Source organism: Penicillium atrosanguineum (genome assembly GCF_028827265.1).
Source record: "Penicillium atrosanguineum strain IBT 20685 chromosome Unknown utg000003l_segment0_segment0, whole genome shotgun sequence".
NCBI classification, from domain to species: Eukaryota; Fungi; Ascomycota; class Eurotiomycetes; order Eurotiales; family Aspergillaceae; genus Penicillium; species Penicillium atrosanguineum.
In genome coordinates, this window is record NW_026623135.1 from 1,827,399 (window position 1) to 1,853,412 (window position 26,014).

The window sequence follows — 26,014 nt, forward strand, 5'->3', positions numbered from 1 at the left end:
CTAACATGGTGCTTGCGTTCCGCCATGCTTTTCTTTTCCCAATATGATAGCCCCTGCCCCGTATTTCTCCGTTATCCGGTCCCAATAAACCCGCATGGAGGTAAGACTTATTCTTCTGCGTGAACATACCCGCTAAATGAAACCAAGTGCCCCGACCGGCGTGGATGCAGGGGTTATATAAGTCTGCCTGATAAACTGCGGGGTACCTTAACCTCGACAGGTGATGCAGAGCCCCCGAGGCACCAACCACTCTCCCACGAGTCACTGTTTATCCAGCCCTATAACGTGATGGGAAATCATTCAGCAAATTAATATACACAGCATCTACGATGGTGACCAACCCAAAGCACAAGGCCGAATTGAGCGTGGAAGCCTTGGCCGACCTCCAGATTCCCAAAGATCTTTGTATTTCTCCCGATGGTAACCAAGCCGTCTACGTACTACAATCATTCAGCAAGAACGGCGAAAATGCCACCTCGTCAATTTGGATAGCCAAGGTTGGCGAAGAAAAAAGCGCCCGTCAGTTCACCTCCGGCCTGTCCAACGATCAACAGCCACAGTGGTCACCAGATGGGACTTCTCTCGCGTTCAAGTCCGACCGGGATCATCCGGGCAAAAGCTCGACTCTATATGTGATGCATGTGGATGGAGGTGAAGCCTATCCTGTGACGCCTGTTGAAAACGACGAACCCATTGCCGCTTTTGAATGGAGTCCCAGCGGTGCGTATATTGCATATACCAGCGCAGACGAGAAGACAGACGAACAGGCCCGCAAAGAGAAGGAGAAAGATGATGCCAAAGTCTGGGGAGAGAACTTGAAATACTGTCGCCTGAGGATTGTCCACGCAGCGACAAGACAAGTCTCAACCATTGTGTCGGGTGACAGGCATGTGCATGACTTCTCTTGGGGACCTGACTCGAAGCAAATCGTCTATGTCGAGCACAAAGAGCCGGATGTTAACGCTGCTGTGATCCATGGTACGAAAATTTGCACTGCATCCCTTGTCGAAGCAAAGTCGAACACTGTCACTGAGTACCCCGGGGCAATTCGGCAGATTGCATGGGGGAATTACGGCGTCTACTTCAATGCAGGCCTCGAGCCGAGATCCATCACAACTTCCCTGTCCCTACATCAGCTAGATATTGAAAAGGGCTCGTATACTGAACACGAATCTGAAGAGAGCTGTTGCGTGGGCATTCGAAAGAATCAGTCCTCCCTAGCTTGTCATGTTCAACATGACCTTCATGATGAACTCTTCTCAATACAGGATGGCAACTGTACTCTGGTACATCGTGGAGAGCATGCGCTAGCCTCATTCGCCATCCTTACAACTGCAGAGAAGACCGTCATTGCGATCACCAAAGGCGACGGGTCGAACCCGGAGGAAGTCTTCTCTATCTCCGAGTCAGAAGGTACAGTACAGCTGTCAGATCACAATTCCAGCATAGCCGCTCTCAAAATATCCAAGGCTTGCTCGGTCTCGGCGACCGCATCAGACGGCTACTCCCTCGACGGTATGATCTACATGCCTTCCAAGTACAAGGCGGAGGATGGTCCTCTTCCCACCATTCTCATGCCGCACGGAGGACCATACTGGCGCATAAACACTGCTTTTACTGTCTGCCACTTCCTCGAGGCGCCACTACTCGTCTCAGCCGGATACGCAGTTCTTTGTCCGAATTACCGTGGCGGGAGTGGTCGGGGTGAAAAACACGCCGCGTACGCCCGTGGACAGATTGGAACAGTCGACTACACAGATTGTATCGATATCCTCCGAAGCTGCATTGAAGATGGCCTCGTGGACCCCTCGCGAGTGGCGATAGGTGGCTGGTCACAAGGCGGGTTCTTGTCATACTTCGCCGTCACCCGCAATGATTTCCTGTTCCGGGGAGCTGTTTGTGGCGCAGGCGTGGTGGACTGGGACGCTATGGCGATGACTAGCGATGCATACTGGTTTGAGGGTGAATTGGCCGGCGGGATGCCATGGGATGTAGATGTCAATGCAGAACTTGAGGTAGACGACGCGGATCAGGCATCGAAGAGATGGATACGAAACACGAATGGTCGACAGGGAAGCGCATTGTGGAGGATGCGTAATGTGAAGACGCCCATCTTGATTCTTCATGGCGAGGACGACGTGCGTGTGCCCTTGACCCAGGGTGTTGCTTTTTACCGGGCTTGTATTCATAACAACGTGCCTGTCGAAATGGTGACTTATCCCCGTGAAGGACATATGATTTCTGAGAGGAAGCATCTGATAGATATGTGGAAGCGGATGAGGCAGTTTTATGATATGCACTTGCAGTGAGCTGGAATAATTACAATATGAAATCTAAGCTTTCACATCTTGTTATGTTTTTATAATCACTATCTCCTGGAAGCTAGGCAGACCTTACTGTATCTCCATGGCCTTCGAATTGGCACAAACCTATCATCAAGAACCATGAATCTAGCATTTGCGAACGCAGAGAGCCCAGGAGTACGGCCGGAATCTGAGGGAGGGGTTTGATCAATGGAAAATAGTATTGAAAGGCTAGCCAGCATTGAAACATCTCAAAGTCTACTATAGAAAAAAAAGTTGGTCTGAACAGCCTGGAAATGTATTTTGTTCTCAGCAACAACTAAGAAATTCATCAAAACATTAAAAACTCCGTTACAAAGCACTCCTATCGAGTCAGATGATTTAGATATCGTCCTCGTCGGAGAAGACCTCCTCACCACGCTTGCGGCGGGCAGCACGCTCCTTCTTCTTCTTGCGAAGCTCAGATCCTGTAATAACATGTTAGCGGTGTTCATTGCGAGTAATGAAAGTGGGAAAAACATACCAGTAAGCTTCTTCTTCTTCTCGACAACGATCTTGTTACCCATGGCGTCGAACTTGTCCTCCTCGTCGTCACCCTTGGCATCAAGACGGGGACCGGAGCCCTGACCCTGGACCCAGTTGTGGCCGGAGGGGGTCATGAGACCGTGGTTGACGGCCCAGACTTCCTCAGTCAGGTCCTCAGTGAACTCACGGGAGTGAGTAATGATGATAACACCACCCTCGAAGGACTTGATGGCCTTGGAGAGAGCACCAAGGGAGTCACGGTCGAGGTAGTTAGTGGGCTCGTCAAGAACGATGACGTGGGGACGCTGCCACGAGCAAGCGGCGAGAACAACCTTAACACGCTGGCCACCGGAGAGACCACGCATGCGGGAGTGAGAAACCAGCTCGTTATCGAGACCGAAGTTGGCGCAGTGCTGCTCGATCTCCTTGCGGACAAGGGGACGGAACTGACCGGAGGCAAGGGCCTCCTTCTGGTCGACCTCGGCGACCTGCTTCTGGTGGGAAGCGATAATCTCGGAACGGGGCAACCAGGTGTTCTCGTTGGACATCATGGGAATCCACTTCTCGGACTTCATGCCGATGTTGTCACCCAGAGACCAGGAGATCTCGTACTCGTAGGTGTTCTTGAACTTGCGGCGAGAGTGGATGCCAATGACACGACGGAAGGTGTCGTTGACCTTGTAGATCTTGTCCATGGCCTTCTCGTCCTCCTCGGTGACGATCTTGTTGGCGCGGTCCATGGTCTCACGGTCCTCACCGGTCTGGAAACGCCACTGGATGTACTCGGAGGGAGTAGAGTTCAAGTGGTTATCAATGTGGGCGAAAGCGTGCTGCTTGATGTAGGCGATACGGATGTTCTCGTGCTGGTAGACATCACCGGCGGTGGGGATAAGCTCACCAGTCAGGACATTAACGAGAGTGGACTTTCCGGCACCGTTGGGACCGATGACGGCAATACGGGAGCCAAGAGAGACCTGGAAAGTGATGTCCTTGATCTGGGGCTTGGGAGTGCCTTCATACTGGAAAGACATGTTGTTGACACGGATGATGGCCTTGGACTTGGTCTTGACACCCTCGAGGAAACCGGGCTCGGGGAACTTGAACTCCATCTCGGAGGCACCGAGCTCGTAGTAGGAGCGAGCGGAGGGGACACGCTTGACGAAGTCGGAGAGGGTACCACGGTAACGCTTGAGCTTGAAACGCTCGTAGTGGACAACGTGTTGGATAACGTGGTCAAGGAAGCGAGAGTCGTGGGAGACCATGATGGAAGTGCAAGGGGAGGACTTGAGGTAGTTCTCGAGCCACTCAACGTTCTTGACGTCCAAGTGGTTGGTGGGCTCGTCGAGCAGGAGAATATCGGGGCTCTCGAAGACAGCACGGCACAGAGCGAGCTTCATCTTCCAACCACCAGACAGGGCACCAATGGAGCCATCGAGCTGAGACTCCTGGAAGCCGAACTCGTTGACAAGCTTGTCACGGACCTCAGCCTCAACGGGGTTGAGACCGACCTCCTGGAGCTTCTTGACGGTCCAGCCGCAGACAGTCAGCTCGGTATCGGCAGCGTCAAGGTCGTGCTCGACGTAGACGGTCTTGACCTCATCCTTCTTGGGGAAGCCCTCAAGCTGCTCGTTGTTGATAGCGCGCATGAGGGTGGTCTTACCGGAACCGTTGGGACCGAGAAGACCGTAACGCTGACCACGCTTCAGGCGAAGGTGAGTCTGGTTGAGCAGAATCTTGGCACCGTAGGCCAGAGAGAAGGTACAGTTGCAAAGGTCAACACCGTCCTCCTCATCGGAGGGAACCTCATCAGCGGCAGCAGCCTCGGGGGAAGCCTTCTTGCGGAGAGTCTCGGCAATGTTCTTGGCCTCGGCCTCACCGGCAACGGCGATGATGAAGGGAGTGCAGTTCTGGATCCAGGTGGTGTTGTCGGAGTCCTTCTCGTCGACGAGCTGACCGGCGATGGCACCGACGTAGTTGATGACAGCCTCGGACTTCTCCATGACGTCCTTGGAAACCTTCTTCTCGGCAAGGATCTCCTTGAAAATGGTGGACACGGTAGAGATGTCACCAGCGGTGGAGACCTCGGGGATCTTGCCATCGACGATGTTACCGACACGGGACAGGGTCTCGAGAGCCTGCTTGGTCTTCTCACGGGCCTCGGGGTCGGCGAGAGTCTCGTTGTTCTTGTTCAAGGCGGGCAACATCTTGGGCAAGAAGGGAGCAACAATGTTGGGGTCCTCCACGAGCTTACACATGTTGTCGACAATGACGGCAGACTTACGCTTGATGGCAGTCTCACGCTCGACAAGACCACGGTCAAGAAGGGGAACCATGATAGCGAGGGTAGGGCCAGTCACGTCAGTAACGAAAGTGGTGGCACCGAGCAAGTGAACAGTCTCGGGGACGTTCTCGGGCTTGGCGATACACTTGATGAGCTCGGGAATGAAGCGCTCAATATCCTTGTTGACAATGAGACCGCAGACCTTCTCCATGGTGGCGTAGGCGGCCTTCTTGATCTCGGACTTGGTGTCCCACATGGCCTCGGAGATGACGGGAATGAGGGCAGGCACCTGGTAGGAGAGCTGAGCGGGGGCAGTCTCGATGAGAGCCTCCAGACAGGTCAGGGCAGCCATCTTCTCCTGCCACTTCTGGGCAGTCTGGAGGGACTCCAGAATGGGGGGGGACAACAGCCTTGACGGCGTTGCCAGAGACAGCCTGAACGATGGCAGCGGCGGTGCTCTGGGCGGCCTCCTTGACGGGGACCATCTTGTCACCGACCGCGTTGAGGACGGGCAGAAGGAGGGACACAAGGTGGGGCTCAACACCAGGAGCGATGGTCCGGTGGGAGGCGATGGCGCGGATGCCCTCGAGGGCACGCTCGCGGGCAACGGCATCCTTCTTGTTGCCGAGCTGCTTCTTGAAGGTCTCGACGGCCTTCAGGGGAAGAGTCTGCTCGGGGATGGGACCGCTGAAGAGAGTGGCGAGGTTGCTGGCGGCAGCGTTGACCTCATCAGCCGAGGTGGAGATGTTGAGGTTCTTGATGAGATCCTCAAGGATGGCGACCGACTGGGCGGTCTCCTTGCCGGTGGCGGCGGGGGAAGAAGCGACGGCGGCGGGCATTTTGTCGAACTTTTGGGGTGGAAAACAAAGATTAGAAAAAGAGATTTTTTTCTATGGGTATCACTGGTATGAGCGTTGCCCAAAAACTGCGTCGGCTGTCCAAGGACGCAGCGCTCGTGTGTATGAGCTGGTCTATTTCTGTCTATGCAGAAACAGAAAAACAGAAAAGAAAGAGAGGACCAGACCTCAAAAAGACAAAAGATGGGGAGGAGAGGATGAGAGGAGGAGGGGAGAAGGGGGGGCAGATATTTATCGGCTGTGTGGCCCCTCGCCGCCCAAAACCCTGGGTTCAAAATTTTTTTTTCATGAGCGGCGGGCGTCCCGCACTAGACCCGGATTTGGTTTAGAGGAGGACCGTACTAGGCCCCGATTGGACATGCGTATGTGTTCTCCCGAATCCCTCGATGCTTATTGGAGTCTAGTCTGTTGCTGGGAAAAGAAATTGTCTTTGGTGGGCGGTTTCCGTGGCATTCACTGAAGATGTCATGTCATCTTCACTATGCCTGTCTTCACTCCAGCTTAGCTCCCTAAGGCTGTCGTAGGCTATCCTAGGCTGTCATAGGGACCGATCGACCTGTATCTGCTTGTACCTGTATCTGCCTCGTTACTTTTTCTTTTCCCTCTTTTGTCTAAATGACGGCGACCACCTACCTACTATACCCACTTCGGCATTACCCCTCCGAGCAAAGAGCTTAGTCCATAAAGTATAGACTATGGACCGTATTTCGAATCAAACCCGAGCATGAAACCAGCCTAGCACATACCTATAGGGCGAAGGTGCCAGTATTTTCTCCCAGGTCGCCACTCTCATGATCGGGTGGCGCAGTCCTATCCCGGCCGTTGAACATCCAATCATGCACCCCACAGGGTTTCGAGAAGCCCAGCACCCGAATACAGTATTTTTAGAGTTGAACCAGCATAGTCTACACCCGTTTTTGTCCGTCTCAAGACTAACCTATTGACAGCTCAGGACATGCCTGGCTCAGCCGTATACCCGATGCTTCTCTGTCATACTTTGCCTTTGCCTTTGCCCTTGTACTCGTACCTTGATGTACTCCAGCTGCGGGCTGACGAGCCAGCCCAGAAATGAGAAATGAGTAATGAGAAATGAGTAATCGGAAAATAAGATAGAGATTCTCGATCAAATCTTAAAAAGATAATAATAAAATAATAAAATCTACAAAAAGAAATGAACAGTCAGCCCGGGATCTGCAGGCCTCCATCGGCACGGGGCAATCAATCCGAATCAGAAATTTAATTTTTCAGGGGTACATAGATAACTTCAATACATGACGGAACCGAGCAAAATCAAAGACTCGGTATCTAGGGATATAGCCCAGTCGAGTCAAGTGAAACACCGAAAATGCTCGGGGTATGTTTGATACCGCGCAACACCGCTCTTTTCCAAGCCCCTCAAGCCCCTCACCGCTCCCCCCCTTTCTTATCGCTTATCGCGCGACTGCATTCAAACTTTTCTCTGCATGGAACTATGTAACTGGGTATTCTTAGAACAGTTGGAAAAAAGCCAGTCAAAAAAAACCAAAAAAAACCTTTGCCTCACCCCTGCAGGTCATCCTTATCCCTTATCCCTTATCCCCCGCGAAAGCACCCGGGTGGCAAAAAAAAGGAAGAAAAAAAAGCAAGTGAACTCGGGCCAACCGGCCAGTGGGTCTGGAACTTTAAGGCATCGGCCCTTACTGTTTCGGTGTGATATACCCAGAAACGGAACCGCCTTTCTAGCATTTCTCCCCGTCCTGAACCTGGTACGGGGAGAAAAGTAAAAAAAAAGAAAAAAAAGTCCTTTATTGTTCCATCGGGCTGTCCGTAGGCTACCCTAGACATTATGATTCGTATTGAGTATCCGACACACCCGAATTTTCACCTTGACTTTCGCCGTATCGAGGCGGAGGGTTACTGCTTTGTGGCGTGTTGCCACTGAACTCAGGGGAGAGGTCATTACGTCGACTCGAAGTCATTTCAGAATCGAGGAGGGTTTGATCGTGCGAGCTATGTGTCTTAGTATAGAACTACGGGGAGTAGAGAGGGTGGATCCGCATGGCATCTGCCCCCGTTGTCTATTCTATGGGGCTGCAGGGCTGGGCTGGGTTCGTCCCCTTTGTTGCGAATCCGATCCTGGGGAAAAAGAACCTCCTTGCCGAAGCTGAGTCTCCACCCCTTTGTTTGATTTCGAATCTGGGGTAGGATCCAGTTCTCGCGTGGGTATAGCCTTAGTCTTGATAGATGACGGCCTCGTATGGTGGTACCTCAGCTGTTTATTGCGCCCCCTTATTATTATTATTATTATATTTTGGACTTTGGACACTGCCCCTGTCCATCGACTGATTAATTTTTATTGCCTGGTGGCTGCCCCTGTCAGCCATCAACTTTGTCGAAGCGCTGCCCCTTTCTCTTTCCTGCTAGACGCTCAGACCTGCGCTCTGATACATTGTTCACGGGGGCACTGGACAGCCCGACCTATCATCTCTAGATCCTAGAAATAACGAAGGGAAAAGGGGTTCTAGGTACTTCCTTGTCTTCGGTGTACTCTGGGAAGACCCCCAACGCCAGTTCCGAGCAGAAAGCACAGGAGTAATCATGCACATGTGAGTCAGGACTAAGATCATCCGCCCTTGAACTAACAGACCAGGCCTGTATCTCTTACATGCCACTCTTAAGTCTCATACTTAACAAGGAAAGAAGAAAGAAGAAAGAAGAAAGAGGAAAAGTGAAAAGTGAAAAGTGAAAAGTGTAGACAATTAGTATGTCAGCCGGGCCGGATCTATAACGACAAACAACAAAAAGCAAGTCAACCAAATCCGCCCAGACCCGGCGCCCAGAAATCTATGTCCAGATCGATAGAACAGGGAAATCAAACAAATAGGGGCTGGTATATACACAAGACCTCCGCCGCGCCCGGAGATCGACGACCGGTGGCAAGCTATCGAGTGTCTCAGTCTCAGCTCCCGGGCCATCGTTCAGGTGGAGGATGGATCGGATTCATTCTGGGTAGCAGATATCCGAAGTAACAATATACCGGAATTAGCGGCCAAGAGATCCGATCACAGAGATTGTCTATACAAGGAAAACGCTCAAACTCCATTCCCAGATGCACAACTCCAGTGCGTACAAAATTCAATAACGTGATTAGTGGGCTCTGTCTTTCTCTCATGGCTTCTTCTTGACGTGGCGGCTCCCTGATTCGGAAGGAAGCTCGTCGCCGTCGATGATGCGCCAGAGACGACGAGGGGAGAAATTGTTTCCGACTAAGTAAATGCCGACGAACCAAGCCGAGAGGAGGTTGGCTAGGTGGTGGAGGAGGTAGGCGTATGTCACGCCGTAAATGGCGGAGTATATGGCGATGGCGAAAAAGATTATGGAGGTGACGTGTTTGAACCTGTTGATGTTAGCATGGAACAGAGAGGGAAACAAGTGGACCGAGAACGTACGGGTTCGTGATCCGCGGGATCATCGCACCGCTAGTCATCGTCTCGACGAGGAGGAGGAACGGCATGACAGACAGTACGTTGTGGTGAGAGGAGAAGGGCATGAACCAGTGCACCACGAGGTTGTGTGCCCAGACCAGAAGCACCAGCACATTTATGGGCAAGATCCACAACATCAGAATGAGGATAGAATGCGCATAGTTGTTGAAATTGATGTGCTGGGCGGACCTGGTCTCCTTCGCATGCCACTGCGACCGCACAGTCGTGGCCAGCTGCACGATACACGCAACCATGTAGGCAAACTGGTACGGAATGATTGTCGAGACAAGAATAAGCAGGACTACCGTGTGAATCACGCGTCGCCGAGGGGTAGGTGAGCTGAAGATCGGGAGGTTTCCTCGGTCTTCGCGTCGAATATAACCCGACTTGCTGTTCACGGCTCCGTAAATAAGGGAAAAGATGTTGACGAGAATAAGGGCGGCATAATTAACCAAGACGCAAACGCCAACGCTGATAAGTCCAAAGATTGGAATAAGGAACCAGAAAAATGCATCTTGCGATCCCAGAAGAAGGTCGTTCTTTGTAAAATCAAGAGGAGTTTCAGTCGAATTAGTTCGCCAATGGAAGGGGTCATCGGACTGAGGAAGGGCTTTGGAGGTAGCGAGAGAAGATGCTAACAACGACATGGCCACCAACAACAATGGGAGGGAGGAGCGCAAGGCGCGGTCGAGACCATCGGTGAAGGGGATGAACGAACCAGTCGCGTCGTAGATCTGGAACTGCTTGCGGAGCACAAGAGCCACAACCAGCAGCGGGAAGGCCGCAAAGACAGTGCGGTATCTCATCACCAGCTCGCCCAGACTGCTAGCAACATCAATCTGCAGCGAGATGTCGACCGTCGAGCCAGAGCTAGGATCAGTCCATAGCTGGAACGACACACCGCCCTTAGCGGCCTGCTCACGCATCGGCGTTGGCATATATGGTGCAATTCCGTGTAGGTTGACATTGACCTCGTCGACATTCACAAAGAACTTTGACTCATGAGGGTCAGGGATGGACTGTCGAAGCAGCGGAGCGAAAAGCTCCTCCTTTTGCGGGTGCCGAATGATCTTGAGTCGGTAGTCAAGAAGACTGGAGTGCAATGCTGGGACCTGCACTTCAGTGAGCATGGGCCTGTTGGCAGGAAGTCTCATCTTGAGACCTGCACCCAGCAAACTGCCCAGGCCAACCTTGGCCCGAATCATCGAGTCTGAGCTGTCCGAGAACTCCGCGACCAAGAAGCCCGGTGTGGGCACATTGGCCTTGTCCACAACAGCTACAAATTGGTGCTCTGCAAGACCCTCCAGATCATACTGAAGGTAGGAGAATGGCGGCACACGCTCCCATGCATTCTTCGATGACGGGCTTGAAGCAGGAAGATGAATGACATCGTCCGCCGCACTTTTACAAGCCAAGCGAGTCGAACCCACGGTACCTCCAGAGAAATCCAAGTTCATGGAGAAGATGGCGGATCGGCCGTTATTCAACGGGAACACGCTGCAGAACAACACTTCGATATTTCCCTGTTTATCCAGAGTCTGGTCTGTTATGAGCGTGAACTTCTTGCCCGATACACCCTGAGGCGGAATCGGCAATAGCCGCACATCCGGACCATGCTGCAAGCCCAGTTCACGGAGGATAAGCCGCTGGCCCTGAGCCAGAATTGTGTTGGCGTTGTCTTCAAGAGTCAACAGAGTGTTTGGCTCTTTCTGCGCCAGCGTCCTTTCAGCGACTGCCTCCAATCCAGTCAAGTACCACCGCTTGAGTGATCGCATACGCTCTGCTCTCGGTTTCGTCTGGGTTGGACGCCGGGCGTCAATAATATCGAACAGGGACTTGATAATCGCTTTCCGGAATTGATCACACCAGGTGATCGAGAGATGATCCATGCCGATCCACACACCGGGAATAGATGATGTGAACACGGTGAATCCATGCGTCTCGGGCACGAGCGATGTGATACTGGTGTAATCGGACGGAACCACAGTGTCGCGCGCACCGCCGGCGATTGAGATCAACGTCACATGCCACAATGGGTTGTTGTTGGCCCACGTTTGTGAGTAGGCCTCACGCCAGTAGTCGTTGATTTGCTTGTACGTGTGAACGATATCGGAGTCGAAGGACACGGGTGGTTTCGCGTGCGGGGCAGACATGGTGATGATCGTGTTGACCGAGTTGGCCTGGTAGTTGGCCATGGTCAGGGCAGTGCGGGCCACAATTCCACCCATGGAGTGGCCGATTAGGATCACCGCACTGGGATCCGGTAAACCAGGATCTCGGCGAGTTCGTCGCGGGTCGTGATAGAGGGAGAGGATGTAGGAGATGGCTTCGTTCACGTATTCAGCTTGATCCAACAACGTCTGCCCATGGAACGCGGCCATGTCCTCATTGAAATCCACCATGAAAAAGTCCAAGCTGCGCGTTCCAGCCGCATGGCGTTCATCGTCGTGTCGAACAACATCGTAATAATGCCGGGAGGCCTCCGCGGCCAGTGATCGGACTTGTCGGTAACTACCAGCGTTGCCAGGAAGGAAAAGCACCGGTACACCATTCAACTAATCACAGTCAGCCAATGCATCGCTATCTTCTCACCGGTGATATCCTACCCCGATATTATCCTGTGTGTACGGATCCACGCCCTCCTCTCGATAAACGAAGAGATTGTACTTGCTCGCGAAGCGCGTATGCTCCGTGTCGAATTCCAGCATCCGGATAAAAGTCGGACTCATCATCGGCACGCCGCATCCATCTCCGCCAACCTGTCTCGTAGCAAAAGAGCGCATGGTCGATAATAAAAACGCGACGGCAGCCAATGTGGTGAACGCCGTGAGGATAGAAATTGACCAAGTACTGCGCAGACGGGACTGGCGCGCGGGACGGCCATCGGGCGAGGGAGCTTCCAGGGGAAGCCGGGGCGAGCCCAATGGCATGGTTTTGGTATCGTTGGACGGTTGAGACGACGGGGTGCGCCAGAGGCTGGAATTCCGCGAGCGCGGATTCGAGGAACCTTTATCGCGGCGAAGATCGAAACTGGTCCCGTGCCTAGCTATTTGCGACCGCGATTTATCGTTCGGCTCGATGGCTTGGCCATGGTCGTCTGGAGATCGGGTTGGGGAATCTTCAGTGTCGTCCTCGACAGGGGAGCCCGATGAGCGTCTGTGCATTGGAGGAGGCGGAGTCGGGACTCATCCAGCACACAAGGATCTTGGCACAGGGCCACGCAGGACCCAATAGGCGAGAGCAGGAGGGGGAGAAGGGGAGGGTGGAAGGGGGGAATTCGACAGGAATGCGGAAGGTCAAAAGGTTCAAGGTTCCCAAGGAGAGTGGTTTCTCTTCGGGGTTTGGCCCGAGACTTGGCAAGAAAAAAAAAAGGTCCCTGAGTCCCTGAACTTTTGTGGAGAAACAGGGATCACCTTGGGTACCTGGAGAGTCTAAGAGAGAACATTTAGAATGCGACTTAGGGGAATTAGGACTTTTTGGATCTTGAGCATTTGGACTTCTAGACGGAATTGGTATTCTCGGCCTTGGCAGTCGGCGGGTGTCACCCCAAGTCACTGCCACCCGCTCGAGACCGTAGACTACCTTATCGAGAACTAGAGTGAGACAGCCCTAAGGTGCGCTAAGCAAGTCGCTAAGTGGACGGGTCTTGATTGCCGGTATCCATCTTGGTTCTAGTTGATTTATTTCTTGTTTGTCGCCATGGCCATCATTCCCGCAGGCAACCATATAAAACCCAACGTACCTGCAGGACGCGTATGAGAGGTGGTATTACCAAATCCAGGCATAGAATTAGCCATGTTTGTAAACGCTAGGGTCGTGGCGCAGCTTAGGCTAGCTTTCGATTACAGCACGTTCAGGGCGAATGGCGTGACCGGCTTATACCAGTATAGTTCTTGGCGTACCTGGTACTGGAGAGGCACTTGTATACTATGGTGCTCAGGCATAATCCCGGCAGATAACCTACACAGGTAGCTTATCCTTCATTAGCCTGATTTCAGGCCCAACCAAAGAGATCGGCTCACATGTCGTGCACCGCAAGCTTTGAGTGCGGGGTTTGTTCCAGTCGCTCTATTAATACGCACTCCCTCCCATTCAAAGTGCTATGCCATCTCTTCCACAGTAAACGTTAGAGTCAGGTACGTATTACTATGAATTGATTATTCCTTTTCTATCATGAACATGATGAAATCCTTCAACCCTCGGACTGGCACCTTGCCAAGATGACACTCGTCGAATTAAGCAGATTCAGATCATTTTGTCTGTGCTTACAGCCTCAGTGGGTCGATTGCTTGGAACCACTGCTAATCGTTTCTTGGCCCCAGATCGTCTCTAAATCGATACTTGGCGCGTCTCGTGAACTAGATTAAATTAAATCATTTCATTGCCACTATATCTTATCGTATGGCAGTTAATCGTCACCCATAAGCAACTTGGTATCCGGCCATCACATCGTCAAGGTATATATGGACATCATTCAAGAACAAGTACCAAAGAAAAACCCCCAGCCTACTCCACCCGGGTGGCAGTTGCCTTCTCTGGGTCGCTTTCGTCGCGCTCCATTCCACGGTGGGCAGCCACAACCTGCAGATCGGCATCGTGCTCCGCATCAAAATTACGACCAAGACGCTCGGGTCCGATAAAGGTTACGATGATGGTGTAGGCAAAGACGCAGCCCATGAAGATACAAATGACCTTGCCGTACTCGTAGCGGTGGGCAGCTTCCTTTGTAGCCGGGAGCGGGAAGCGCTCTCCGATTGTCGACTCGATGGTCGAACTGGCAGACGACACGAGGTTACCAAGCTGGTAAGCTGTGCCGACAGCGAATGTGCGGATGGGACCAGGAGACAGCTCCATCAGATGGATGGGGATCACACCCCATGCACCCTGCACCATGAATTGTTCGAAGAAGGCCGCTGCAATGACGTTGTGCGATGTGACGAAGGTATAGGGGTAGAGAAGCGCGCCACCAACAATGCTGATCACGATAATCGAGAATCGGCGACCGAAAATTTGACTCGCCCATCCGCACAGGGTACCACCAGTCAGCGCGCCCAGGTTCGCGACAACTTGCGTCACGGTCACCGCGTTCTTTGAGAAATTGAACTGGTTCTCCAACATCGTAGGGTAAAGATCTTGCGATCCATGAGACATGAAGTTGAAACCAGCCATCAAAAGCACAAGGTAGACCAACAACAGCCAGTGGCGCTTCAGTGCAACCTTTCCTTCGGACATGAAAGAAGCAGCCACGCCTCCGCGAACCTCCTCGCGCGTAGCCTGTCGACGGCGGAAGGTCTCCGTCTCCGGAAGACACAGACGGAAGGCGATGATCAGTACTGGAGGACAAGCAGCGAACCAGTACAGCGGGCGCCAGCCGTGAGGAGTAGTGTCAACGAGACCGCGCGCAAGCGCAGTAGCCAGTAAATAACCAAATGCGTAGCCCTGCTGAAGCAAACCCGAGATAATACCACGAGCCTCCGAAGGACAATCCTCGAGGGCTGTGGCAGCCGCATTACCGTAAAGACCCCCCATAGCAATACCAAAGAGCGAACGACAAGCCAGGAATTGCTTGTACGTCTGACAGAAACCAGTACCTAGCTCTAGAACCACGAAGAGTAGCTGGTTAACCACAAACGGCCACTTGCGACCATATCGGTCGGATGCGATTCCAAAGGTGATCGCTCCAACAGATCGCAACATTAGAACCAGCGTGATGCCCCACGTAATATCAGTGACGGATCTATCGAAGCTCGCAGCGAGTTGAGTCGTAGTCAAAGAGACAGTGAAGAAGTCGAACGCATCCCATGTCCACCCAATAAACGCAACCTTCACATAATTAGTATCACATCTCTCAAGGTGTACCAGACGAGCCCGTGAGAACGCACCGAAAAGAACAGCCATTGCTGGCGGTTGAGTAGAGTCAGCGCCTTGAATGGATTCGGCGCCGGATTCATCGGTGGAACGAGCGTGGGTATGCGCGTGGCTATGTAACGCCCAATACTCATATCCTCCTCGACATCCGGCGAGGACACCTCGTACTGGGGCTTGTGGGATTCGGCCATGGCGTTCACTCGGCGAGTAAATTTAAGGACCGAGAGAGCATGCCACAGAGAAATGTCGGGGTTGTTCGGAGGGAAGGGGGGAGAGAGAAGGGGGAGGAAACACGACTCTAAATACATGACTCCCACGCTACTACATTTTTTAGTCTTTGCCTATGGCCCGTGAGCTAAACCCCGCTCTGATGAGGTCAAGAATGCTACGTTTTGTTATTCGCTGCATGTGGTCAGCTCTGGGTTCGGGGCCTGGCACGAATAGGGCGCCGATCTTCGCACCCACTGGAGAATATTGCTTTCCACTTCTGGTTCCCGGACTTCTAGTACCATAGGAACATGAAACACACGGGATTTACAGCTTGAGCCAACTATGGACAAGGTTTGCTGCCAGGCACGTCGTACAGCGCTCCATTCCCCACACGAAGTCGACAATGGCCCGATGATCCAGATCCAGGATCAGAGTTAGAACCAGATTGGCTCAAGTCACCGTCTATCTCAAATTCCCCGAACTTTCCAAATCCTTCGCCGATCCCGGCCTATCAACCTCGTGGCCTCGTGTATACAGTTCCAGCCAAGACTATTTCTCCGCATCCCCAGATCCCTGGCCCGGCGGTTCTACCGCGGGTTCTCAAGCGCCACTTCGGCCCAAACCCGGACAGTCTCCGTCGACACAAATACACCCCACCAGAAGTGCGCTTGAATTTGAATCTGTTCTGCGTCAGCTCTGTCTTTTGCGTCGATGCAATGACCCGGGCTAGACTTCCTCCGCTTTGATCTGCCCAGACTGGGGATGTGGAGCTGTTTTGACTCCTGGGCCTCCCCGCGACCCACATCCCATCTCCGGAGTACGGAGCGAAGGGTCGCGGAGCACATCCCTAACGCCGGTAAATTTGCCTTGGTCGGCCCATCGGTCTGTGTCTGCCTCGGTACATGACTTGCGGGAAGGTGCCGATTTAGCCTATTTCCAGGCCGTTGAATCCATAGTCTCCAAGCAAAGGTTGGGGTCGAAAGGGAAACAGACGCCACAAGAAAATGATAATATGTCTACTTTTTGCGGGGCAGGGTCTTGATTTGGTCTAAAAAATTATATTAGTACTTACAACAAGACTCGGGGTAATATTGCGTGGCACGCGGTTTGGGAAGAACAGGATAGAGTTAGCTTTGTTGTCGGTGGCTCAAACACAGTTTCGGAAGTTGGCCGATGCTTGTAGCTTGTGTGAGTAGTCTATGCGGGTGGCTTGATTGATTGTGGTTGTGGGCAAGACTGGCCTGACCGTTGAAGGTTTACCCCAATTCACGCCAAGATTGAAAATCGAGGCCCCCGCGGTGAAGTAAGGATTGAGCATAGTCAAAATAAGCGAGATGGCGATGATGGTTCCTGCCCAGCCGTACGCCGTACTCGTTTCTTGATCTTGGCGATCATGTGGTGCGCCCCAAGACGGCCAACCTCCGACAAGATTTGAGAGTAGAGGCTTGGTTTTCTTGGCTTGCAGTGCCATAGATGCCGTGGAATTGGCATTGAAGCTTCTTTTGACCGTGTCTTGATTGCGTACGCCACGACGATATTTTTTCAACTAGGCTACTGTGCCGTGGTTTCTGTCCTTAAATTATTGGGGGCTGGGGTATCTATTGGAAATTTGGACTCATCTTATAGCGGGAGCATATCCCCTGTTGACCAGATGCTTCCCGCCCGTCACATTCATATCCCACCAGTCCAAGTGATGATGGTGTCGTCCTGGAAAGTGGAATAGACAACTTTCATAGTACGTAAACCCCCAATTCTTCTTTGAAAATTAATGCTTGTTTACGGCCGCATGATTCCTGCTAAACAGAAAGTGGCAGAATTTTCCAAGCATCAGCTTGAAGATAGGCAAAATAGAAAAGGAAATACAAAGGTATCAAACTCTGGACCCAACCTGGGGAGCAAAAAAAGAACGATTCGGTCTTAGACTTAGGCTACGCCCCCAATGTCTATTAGAGGAAGGGGTTCTGCAGGACAATAGGAATCAATTGAATGAAATAAGATCAACAACTCCATCAAGCCTCCTCCTCAATCTTCTCGACCAAACAAGCAGTCCCATACGCGCAAATCTGCGAACACGCCCCAAAACTCGCAACATCAAACCGCACCGCAATGATCGCATTCCCACCTCGACTCATACACTCACCCACCAGTCTCTCCATCGCCTCTTCCCGCGACGTATACATCAGATTAGTGAAGAAACGGATTTCTCCCCCGACGGCTGATCGCACTACGGCGCCTAGGTCCGCGCCCCAGTTTCGCGTTCGCACGGTGATACCGTAGATTATCCCGAGGACAGACTTAATTTTATAGCCTGGGAGGTCGTTCATGGTTGATGTGACTACCCCTTTGGTGTCGGTGAAACAGGAGGGAATTTCCTTATCTCTCTTGGTTGGTGTCATTGTCGGGTTGGACAGGGGCTGCTTGGACTTGATGTCTTAGTTTGGGTTAGTTGAGGGTGGAGGAATGCGGGGGTAGTATGGAGATACTTTACGGGGACTTCTTCGGGGCAGCTCTTAGGGTATAAAGATAGTTCAAGTCCGTAAGCAATGCATTTTAAGGGCCAATATATGAAAAAAAAAACTTTGGCTTCGTATTCATGGAAGATCCCATCTTGGTGCCGTCATACCCGCGCGATTTTTGAAAAGATCTCATGGACCACAACGGGCGCAAATTTGGTGCCTCGCCTGTAATCACGAGTCGAGAGTTATTTGAAGCCTACTTCTTCGTTGAGTGATTCTAGATCTTTCATAAGCAGTGCATAATGCAAGTGCCGTTCACCGTGTGTCAAGTGGGGGGTCGTGACACATTCTATTTCCATGGTATTATTTCTTCTCTCTAAGAATAGCCACGCCATTACAGACTCAAAGAGATGGCATCAGCCACAGCCCCGATTTGAACCGAACAGGAAACCATCGCGTTTTACAGATGAGGCTGTGCTGTGCTGGTCCACAGTCCCCTGAACGGAGATCTGGGGCGGTGCTGCATTGCCCCGCTTGGCCGCTGATGCCATCGTTTCTTTATTAATGTGCAGCTCAGTCTAAGTTGTCCACTTAATCTCGTTTCATTCAATCCTCTTCTTCCTACACTCTTCGCCTTTTTTACACTCTCATCGACTATCCTCATCATGTCGCATTACCCACCTAATCAGTACGGTGGTGACTACGGTCAGAACTACAACCAGCAAGGCCAGGGCTATCCTCCCCACCAAGGACAAGGATATCCGCCTCAACAAGGACATGGTTATCCGCCCCAGCAAGAATACGGCGCCCCACCGCCGCAGGGCTACTACCCTCCCGAGGTGAGTGCATTCCCACATGTTAGATAATATCAGACAATGCAATGCGTCGGACAAGATGATACAATGCGCGGCATATCCTCCAAGCAGATCATTGACATGAATTATAGCAGCAGCATGGATACGGCCAGCCCCCTGCTCAGTACGGCCAGCAGCAGGGTAACCCTCCCGCCTATGAGCAGCACCAACAAGGCCAATACCCCGGCTCCGGCTATGACGCCCAGCAGATGCCTCCCCAAGACCGCGGCCACTCACCTTACCCTCCCCAGCAGCACCAGCAAGGTGGCGAGAGCGCCTCATTCTATGGTGGAGCTCCACCTCAGCAGCAAAGCTACGCGCCTGGCTCCGGCGGTCCAGAGGGCGATAGAGGTCTCGGATCGACGCTGCTCGGTGGCGCCGCTGGCGGCTTCGCGGGCCACAAGATGGGTGGTGGATTCCTTGGAAGCGCGGGTGGTGCGGTTCTCGGGGCTGTCGGTATGAACATGGCCACGCATGTTGTGTAAGTTTTGATTCTAGTTCTTTGCACTTCATTTGACTAACGATTTTGTTTTCGCCGAAAAGTAAGGACAAGAAGAAGCACAAGAAGGAGAAGAAGCATAAGAAGGATAAACACCACAAGCGCCGTGGCTCGCACTCTTCCAGTTCGAGCTCGAGCTCGAGTGATAGTGACTAGACGGCGTGCTTTTAATGTTTCAAGATGCGGTGAGCTAGTTCGATCGAGGGCTTGCTCATGATGATGGCACGTATTGCGTTAATACCCTGCTTTTTCAATGCCCTGTGCTTGCTCGGACTTTAGGGTTTGATGAGGCTCTTCCCAAACATATGGTTTTCTTGGTTTTCTTTCCTTTTCTTTTCTTTCTTTCGTCTGTACATTCTTATCGAATTATTCACTTCAAATCAGACGTGAAATAATCGAACCACGGATTCTATGGAATGGATGATTTAATGTCAATTAGACAAGCCAAATGGGCTCAGATGTATTGTGTTATGTTTTGGGTCTGTTATACAGGTATAGTACACGGTGAAGTGCTATATGCGGTCTCTAAGCATTTGAGCTAGGAGGTGAGTCCCCGTACCGTCCATCTCTGACAGTGTTCAAGGTTCTGATAGAGCTTAAGTTCTCGGCTTATCTGAGAACTCTGGTCGAGTTTCAGCCTTTGGCGAGTGTTTTGCTGGAGTTTGCTTCTCAAAATCAAAGATATCATTGAGTTCCGCCCCTTCGGCCAAATTGAAGCTCAACCGTGGTAAAATCTTTGGAGAATCCCAGACAAAGTTCCACCTCGAAGATATCGGGTTCCACTGCATTCGTGGGACAAGGGCAGAGACTCGTCGCCATTGACGGTGCATAAATCTCGCGGTGATCTTATGTGGCCGGCCATCAGCGTATTTGGCAAATGTCCAGCCTTTCTGCGGCCCGTCTGTCAGGAACTCCACAAGATCGCCTTCTTTTGTTGCCGGAGGAAATGCCTTCTTCCTTCGCTTGATAGGCGCCCACGGTAACGTACCCGAAATTAAGTCGTCCAGAATGGTCAATTCGTGATCCGGTAATGGTGGAAGTAAACAGTTCAACGTGTCGGCGTACCATTTCCTACGCATATTGATGCAGCGCGCAGGACTGACGGCTTTGCCCCAGCTGTTGTACTCCGGAATATTTGGCTGGAGGCTCTTCACGCTTGGCCGAACACTTTTCGATGAAAGGTGGCCGTTGTTCATTTGTGACTTCATGAGACTTAGAATTATCGCTGGAGGTTCCCAGCCATCTTGGTATAACGACGGTCCATGGACCAGTTTCTCCAGGGACTTGCCGTCAGTTGGGATGTCATGGTCCAGTAAACGATTCAGAAATGTATGTCGTTGTCCTCCAATGCGCCCGTATGCAGAGTGTAACACTTTCTCCAGGGGTCTTTGGTATCCTTCGTTTGCTCTTTGAAGCAGCGATAGACCTTTCCTGGCCTTTCGAGCACGATCAGCTTCGGTGATATGCGATTTCTTTGACTGCTTCTTTGCTTGACGATATCGATTGAGGACATAGCCAGACGTGTAGGCCCGGGCGACGGGATCGGGGAGATAGGTGCATTCTCGAAGAGTTGCTCGTAAGACTTGAAGCCATTGTTCGCGCCCTCGAGGGTAAAGAGAGCCGGATATAGGAGCAGACGCCATTGAAGGAAGAGCACAACCCAAAACGGCAGAACGCGAAAACCTTGGCGGGAAGCGTGTCACGGGACAGCGACGCGCTCTTTTCGCTCTTCAGAACCCCAAACCCCGCGACTTGCCCTGCCTTGCATTGCGTATCCGGTCTAAATCGGTTCCTGACACATTCCTTTTACCGGTTCTGGGCAAACCCGTTGGATGGTCCTCACTGTGACCCGTTGCGCTTTCCCTTCGAGAAGGGTGTAGCCACGCGCCTCCTTTTGCTCGCGTCTTCCTGGCATCCGGTACCAATTCACCACCCTTATGACATGCCCTTTTCGCCGTAATTCCGTGCTGACTGGACTGGCAAGGGACTAGTATGTCTTACTCACAAAATAGTACAGGGTCAGCGAACGGTCTGGCATTTTTGAACGCTTCTCAATCCCTCTCTTCAACTCCTGGCGCAACTCCTCCGCCCCCAAAAGGATCGCAGATGTCTTCCTTCGGCATGTCAAATGGCATGTCAAGGAGTAGCTTTGGTGGCTATGATGGAGGAAACGACTATGGGTCACAGGGACCATACCAGAATCAGAGTGACACACCACAAATCTACCGCGTTCGTGATACCATCAGAATACTCGAAGGCTTTTTGCTGATAATATTTTCCTAGGCGGTTTACTCGAATGTGTCGGTCTACGAGATGGAAACCCGAGGTATCGCAGTTATGAAACGTCGATCCGATTCCTGGTTAAATGCGACTCAAATCCTGAAGGTGGCTGGGGTTGTCAAAGCCCGAAGAACGAAGACCCTGGAGAAGGAAATTGCTGCCGGGGAGCATGAGAAGGTACAAGGGGGTTATGGAAAATACCAAGGAACGTGGGTCAACTACCAGAGAGGTGTCGATCTCTGTCGAGAATACCACGTTGAGGAAATCTTGCGACCCCTTCTGGAGTATGACATGGCCCCCGATGGATCCGGCGGCCCCTCTCAAGGAACACTCGATACACCCACTAAGGAACAAGCCATGGCTGCACAACGGAAACGCCTATACAGTGGCGCTGAGAATCGCAGCATGCCTCAGCCCCAACAAGGGACGTTCTTCCAGAACATCTCGCGCGCTGCAGCAACAGCAGTGAATGCCATCAGCAAAGCTCGGTTTGACTCTCCGACTGCCAACAGTCGACGGCCAAGTGTGCCGCGCAAGCCATCGCAACAAATGGCTAGCCAGAGCCAGGACTCCCAAATGACCTTCGGCAGTCAGAACAGTATGTACATGTCCGATAGCGGGTTCAGCAGCCTACAGAATCGCTTCCAACAGGAGGATCATGATGACTTTGCGGAACCCCCGCGCAAGCGTGTTCGTTCCTCGTCGCATCAAGCCCCTCCAATTGGCTTCCACCGCGAGCCATCCAGCCTCTCCATGCACGACCCTACTCCGACAGAGCCCAATGATTCCTTTTACCAGGACATGGACTTGCCACCCCCGCCAATTGATGATGGCCAGAAGCGCGGCCTTGAGCCCGTACCTCCAGCTTCAGAGCCGGAGGGCTTCCAAAAGACCAAACTGATTATGACACTCTTCCTTGACAAGCGAACCAAAGACTTCTCCAACCATCCCGCTCTCATGCAGCTAACTGGCGAAGATCTTGAGATCCCACTTGACGAGTATCGAAATAATGCTCTTCATTGGGCTGCGATGCTTGCACGTATGCCGCTAGTTCATGCGCTCGTAGCCAAGGGGGCAAGCATATCTCGAGTTAACCTCGCTGGTGAGACTGCCCTGCAGAAGGCAGTAGGAACCCGCAACAACCTTGACTATAGAAGTTTCCCCCGCTTGCTTCAGGTGCTTGCACCAACTATCGACATGGTTGATTACAGTGGCAGGACTATCTTGCACCACATCGCTGTTATGGCCGCAACAGGTGGCGGAGGCCATGTCTCTGCTAAACACTACCTGGAATCACTCTTGGAGTTCATTGTCCGACATGGTGGATTATCATCAGCTACCAATGGCGATCATACGCAAAATGGTACCTCCGGTACAGATTGCATCTCTCTGGGGCGGTTCATATCAGAGATCGTCAACCTGCGGGATGATCAGGGTGATACAGCCTTGAATCTCGCTGGGCGGGCACGCTCGGTCCTTGTTCCTCAGCTTCTGGAAGTTGGTGCCGACCCGCACATTCCCAACCATACCGGTCTCAGACCTGCCGACTACGGAGTTGGTGTTGACATGGTGGACAATTCGCAGTTGCAGCAGAACGGGGGCCGTAATGATACGTTTATTGATCAGCTGGCGAAATCTAAGAAGGAGATTCTCGATGGTAAGTTGCTATTCCGAACGGGGGTTATTTCATATGCTAACCATTGTCTCAGCCGCTATGTCTCAAATTAGCACAATGGTTGAAGAGGCGCTGGGTGGTATCGATCGGGAGTTGGCATCAAGCCTGACTCAGAAACAGGAGAAGTTCGACCACTGGCATTCAAAGATTCGCGAGTCTGCCAAGGCTCGTCAGATCGAGCAGAGGCAGCTGGATTCATTGAAGCAACAAGCTTCAGACCGAGTGGAAGTCGACCGACGCATCAAGAATCTTGAGCGGTCTTCTGAAGGCTTGATCAGCACATTAAAGGGTACTCAAGGCTTTGACCTCTCTCAAGTCACGGTTGTCGGTGACGCAGACCAAGATTCCGGCGTGGATGTCACTACATTCGATACTCTATTCGCAGATACCTTTGACCCGACCTCAGGGTTCTCTGCTCAACAAATCGCATTCCTGGCAGCATTATCCCCGGCAGACGCGCTCCGGCACCGGCTCCAAAGCTATCAAAATTTTAATGCAGGTATAACTGCTGAAGTTGATACCCTCAAGGCGAAAAACGCCGTTCTGGGCCAAAATTACCGACGCATGGTGATGGCTTGCACGGGATGGACCGCGGAACAAGTGGACGAGGCAGCAGATGGCTTGACACAATGTGTCAAGGAGTTGAATGATAACCCCGTACCGGAAGACGAGGCCATTGAAATCCTGATGCGGGATCGTGGACAGGACTGGTAATTCTTGACTTCTTTATCCTCTGAGCGTTTGTGGGACGGCGTTGCATTCCTCATTTGTATTATACGAATACCCGGGTGGCCTTACCTTATGTCTATTGCCATGTGTTGTATTTATGAACAAACACATCTTTGCACACTTGCTGCGTGGTTCGTATTGCCCAGGTGGCTTTTTCTGGCGCTAGTACAGGCTAATTGCCAAGGTGATATTAGCCGGCCGTACGCCTCCAAGTGGCTGTATGGATTCGACCCGGCCAGTTTAATAATTTGCCAAGATAGTTGTACTTATTCCCCGCGTTTGAATCCTTTTCTCTGGAGCGGGGGAAACTACTTATACCCTATAAGCAACCCCCGGGACTTTCATTCCAGCGATACCCTCCATCTTGTATCAAGATTGACAGATCTATAAGCTCGCAACCATGGCTACTGGAATTCTGCGAGTCAAAGCCGACACAGTCGTCGATGAGAATGAAGATCGTGTTATTCTTCGAGGAACAGCTCTTGGAGGATGGATGAAGTAGGCCGAGTGATTTCTACTTCAATGCTATTTTCCCATGCTAACAATCACAGCATGGAGAATTTCATCACCGGCTTCCCCGGTCACGAATCTCAGCACCGAGCTGCTATGCGCAGGGTCCTCGGAACGCAAAAATACGAATTCTTCTTTGACAAATGGCTGGAAAACTTCTTCACCGATGCAGACGCCAAGTTCTTTGCGAGTCTGGGCCTCAACTGTCTGCGACTACCGTTCAACTATCGTCACTTTGAAGATGACATGAATCCACGCGTACTGAAGGAGTCGGGGTTCAAGCATCTGGACCGAGTCATTGATCTGGTTAGCTTCGTTTTCCTGGGTTGGTAGCCTTTGTTAATGATCGATAGTGCGCTGCACATGGCATCTACACGATCTTGGACATGCATGCCGTGCCCGGAGGTCAGAATCCAGACTGGCACTCGGATAACCCGACCAACTATGCCGCCTTCTGGGATTACAAGGATCACCAGGACCGTACTGTATGGCTCTGGGAGCAGATTGCCGCGCGGTATAAGCACAATCCCTGGGTGGCTGGGTACAACCCACTTAACGAACCGTGCGATCCGGAACACGTCCGCCTTCCAGCGTTCTATACCCGCATAGAAAAGATAATTCGGGCAATTGACCCGGATCATATCTTGTGGCTTGATGGGAATACCTTTGCGATGGAGTGGAAAGGATTCGACACAGTGTTGCCGAATTGCGTATACGCTATGCACGACTATGCAGTAAGTCCATCTTGATGCAAGGCACCCGAGCTCTGCATATCTCTAACTTTTCGAATTAGTCGATGGGATTCCCTACTGGAGATAGGTATACAGGAACGCCAGAACAAAAGCAGTCTCTCGAGCGATCTTATCTTCGCAAAGCGCATTTCATGAGCGAACAAGGCACGCCGGTGTGGAATGGCGAGTTCGGACCTGTCTACGCTGATCCGGCCTTTGATATGGATGCTGCGACGGTTAACCAAGAACGATACAATCTCCTGGGCGAACAACTTCGCATCTACGACAAATACAAAATCCACTGGTCGATTTGGCTGTACAAGGACATTGGTTTACAGGGTATGATTTACACTAACCCAGAAAGTCGATGGAATAAAACAATCCAGCCATTTTTGAACAAGAAGAGGGATTTCTGGCTTGATAAATGGGGGCGTCGCCCTGCTGCTGAGCCTGAAGCTGCACTGAAGCCTCTAGTTGACTGGATTGATTCTGTCAGTCCCTCGGCTAAGGATACTTACCCTACCTCATGGAATACGGAGATGCATGTTATGCGCAACGTCTTTAATACTTTTTTGGCTGCTTCGTTTGTGGATGAGTTTGCGGCCTTGTTTGAGGGCATGGAAGAGACGGAGCTGGAGGAGTTGGCGAAGAGCTTTCATTTCGACGAGTGTGTGCAGCGCAGTGGGTTGAATGAGATTCTGACGGAGCATGCGCAGTTGACTCAGTAGAATTCGCTAAAGGTCTTGGGGATTCGAATGCATTACAAATCCAG

General features: G+C 51.9%; 9 protein-coding genes across 9 annotated transcripts; 4 read left to right on the forward strand and 5 right to left on the reverse strand.

Annotated features, from left to right (window-relative positions):
* Window positions 1-329: 329 nt before the first annotated feature.
* N7443_004107 (S9 family peptidase) lies at window positions 330-2,309 on the forward strand (the record flags this gene model as incomplete). Its single annotated transcript, XM_056884163.1, has 1 exon — window positions 330-2,309. One exon carries the CDS (start codon window positions 330-332, stop codon window positions 2,307-2,309), a length of 1,980 nt encoding a protein of 659 aa, XP_056742441.1.
* Window positions 2,310-2,684: 375 nt separating this feature from the next.
* Window positions 2,685-5,948, reverse strand: N7443_004108 (putative translation elongation factor eEF-3; the record flags this gene model as incomplete). Its single annotated transcript, XM_056884164.1, has 3 exons — window positions 2,685-2,770; window positions 2,827-5,485; window positions 5,514-5,948. The coding sequence occupies 3 exons, from the start codon at window positions 5,946-5,948 to the stop codon at window positions 2,685-2,687; spliced, it is 3,180 nt and encodes a 1,059-aa protein (XP_056742442.1).
* Window positions 5,949-9,113: 3,165 nt separating this feature from the next.
* Window positions 9,114-12,594, reverse strand: N7443_004109 (GPI inositol-deacylase; the record flags this gene model as incomplete). Its single annotated transcript, XM_056884165.1, has 3 exons — window positions 9,114-9,342; window positions 9,395-11,985; window positions 12,037-12,594. The coding sequence occupies 3 exons, from the start codon at window positions 12,592-12,594 to the stop codon at window positions 9,114-9,116; spliced, it is 3,378 nt and encodes a 1,125-aa protein (XP_056742443.1).
* Window positions 12,595-13,936: 1,342 nt separating this feature from the next.
* Window positions 13,937-15,489, reverse strand: N7443_004110 (sugar transporter family protein; the record flags this gene model as incomplete). Its single annotated transcript, XM_056884166.1, has 2 exons — window positions 13,937-15,253; window positions 15,313-15,489. 2 exons carry the CDS (start codon window positions 15,487-15,489, stop codon window positions 13,937-13,939), a joined length of 1,494 nt encoding a protein of 497 aa, XP_056742444.1.
* A 2,028-nt stretch (window positions 15,490-17,517) lies between these two features.
* Window positions 17,518-17,904, reverse strand: N7443_004111 (YbjQ family protein; the record flags this gene model as incomplete). The annotated part of the gene is made up of 1 exon (XM_056884167.1): window positions 17,518-17,904. One exon carries the CDS (start codon window positions 17,902-17,904, stop codon window positions 17,518-17,520), a length of 387 nt encoding a protein of 128 aa, XP_056742445.1.
* Window positions 17,905-18,629: 725 nt separating this feature from the next.
* N7443_004112 (putative glutamine-serine rich protein MS8) lies at window positions 18,630-19,473 on the forward strand (the record flags this gene model as incomplete). The annotated part of the gene is made up of 3 exons (XM_056884168.1): window positions 18,630-18,803; window positions 18,914-19,299; window positions 19,362-19,473. 3 exons carry the CDS (start codon window positions 18,630-18,632, stop codon window positions 19,471-19,473), a joined length of 672 nt encoding a protein of 223 aa, XP_056742446.1.
* Window positions 19,474-19,913: 440 nt separating this feature from the next.
* Window positions 19,914-20,960, reverse strand: N7443_004113 (uncharacterized protein; the record flags this gene model as incomplete). The annotated part of the gene is made up of 1 exon (XM_056884169.1): window positions 19,914-20,960. One exon carries the CDS (start codon window positions 20,958-20,960, stop codon window positions 19,914-19,916), a length of 1,047 nt encoding a protein of 348 aa, XP_056742447.1.
* Window positions 20,961-21,309: 349 nt separating this feature from the next.
* On the forward strand, window positions 21,310-23,986 carry N7443_004114 (putative APSES transcription factor (MbpA); the record flags this gene model as incomplete). The annotated part of the gene is made up of 3 exons (XM_056884170.1): window positions 21,310-21,546; window positions 21,601-23,254; window positions 23,307-23,986. 3 exons carry the CDS (start codon window positions 21,310-21,312, stop codon window positions 23,984-23,986), a joined length of 2,571 nt encoding a protein of 856 aa, XP_056742448.1.
* Window positions 23,987-24,401: 415 nt separating this feature from the next.
* N7443_004115 (glycoside hydrolase family 5 protein) lies at window positions 24,402-25,970 on the forward strand (the record flags this gene model as incomplete). Its single annotated transcript, XM_056884171.1, has 4 exons — window positions 24,402-24,499; window positions 24,553-24,817; window positions 24,865-25,245; window positions 25,305-25,970. 4 exons carry the CDS (start codon window positions 24,402-24,404, stop codon window positions 25,968-25,970), a joined length of 1,410 nt encoding a protein of 469 aa, XP_056742449.1.
* Window positions 25,971-26,014: the final 44 nt, after the last annotated feature.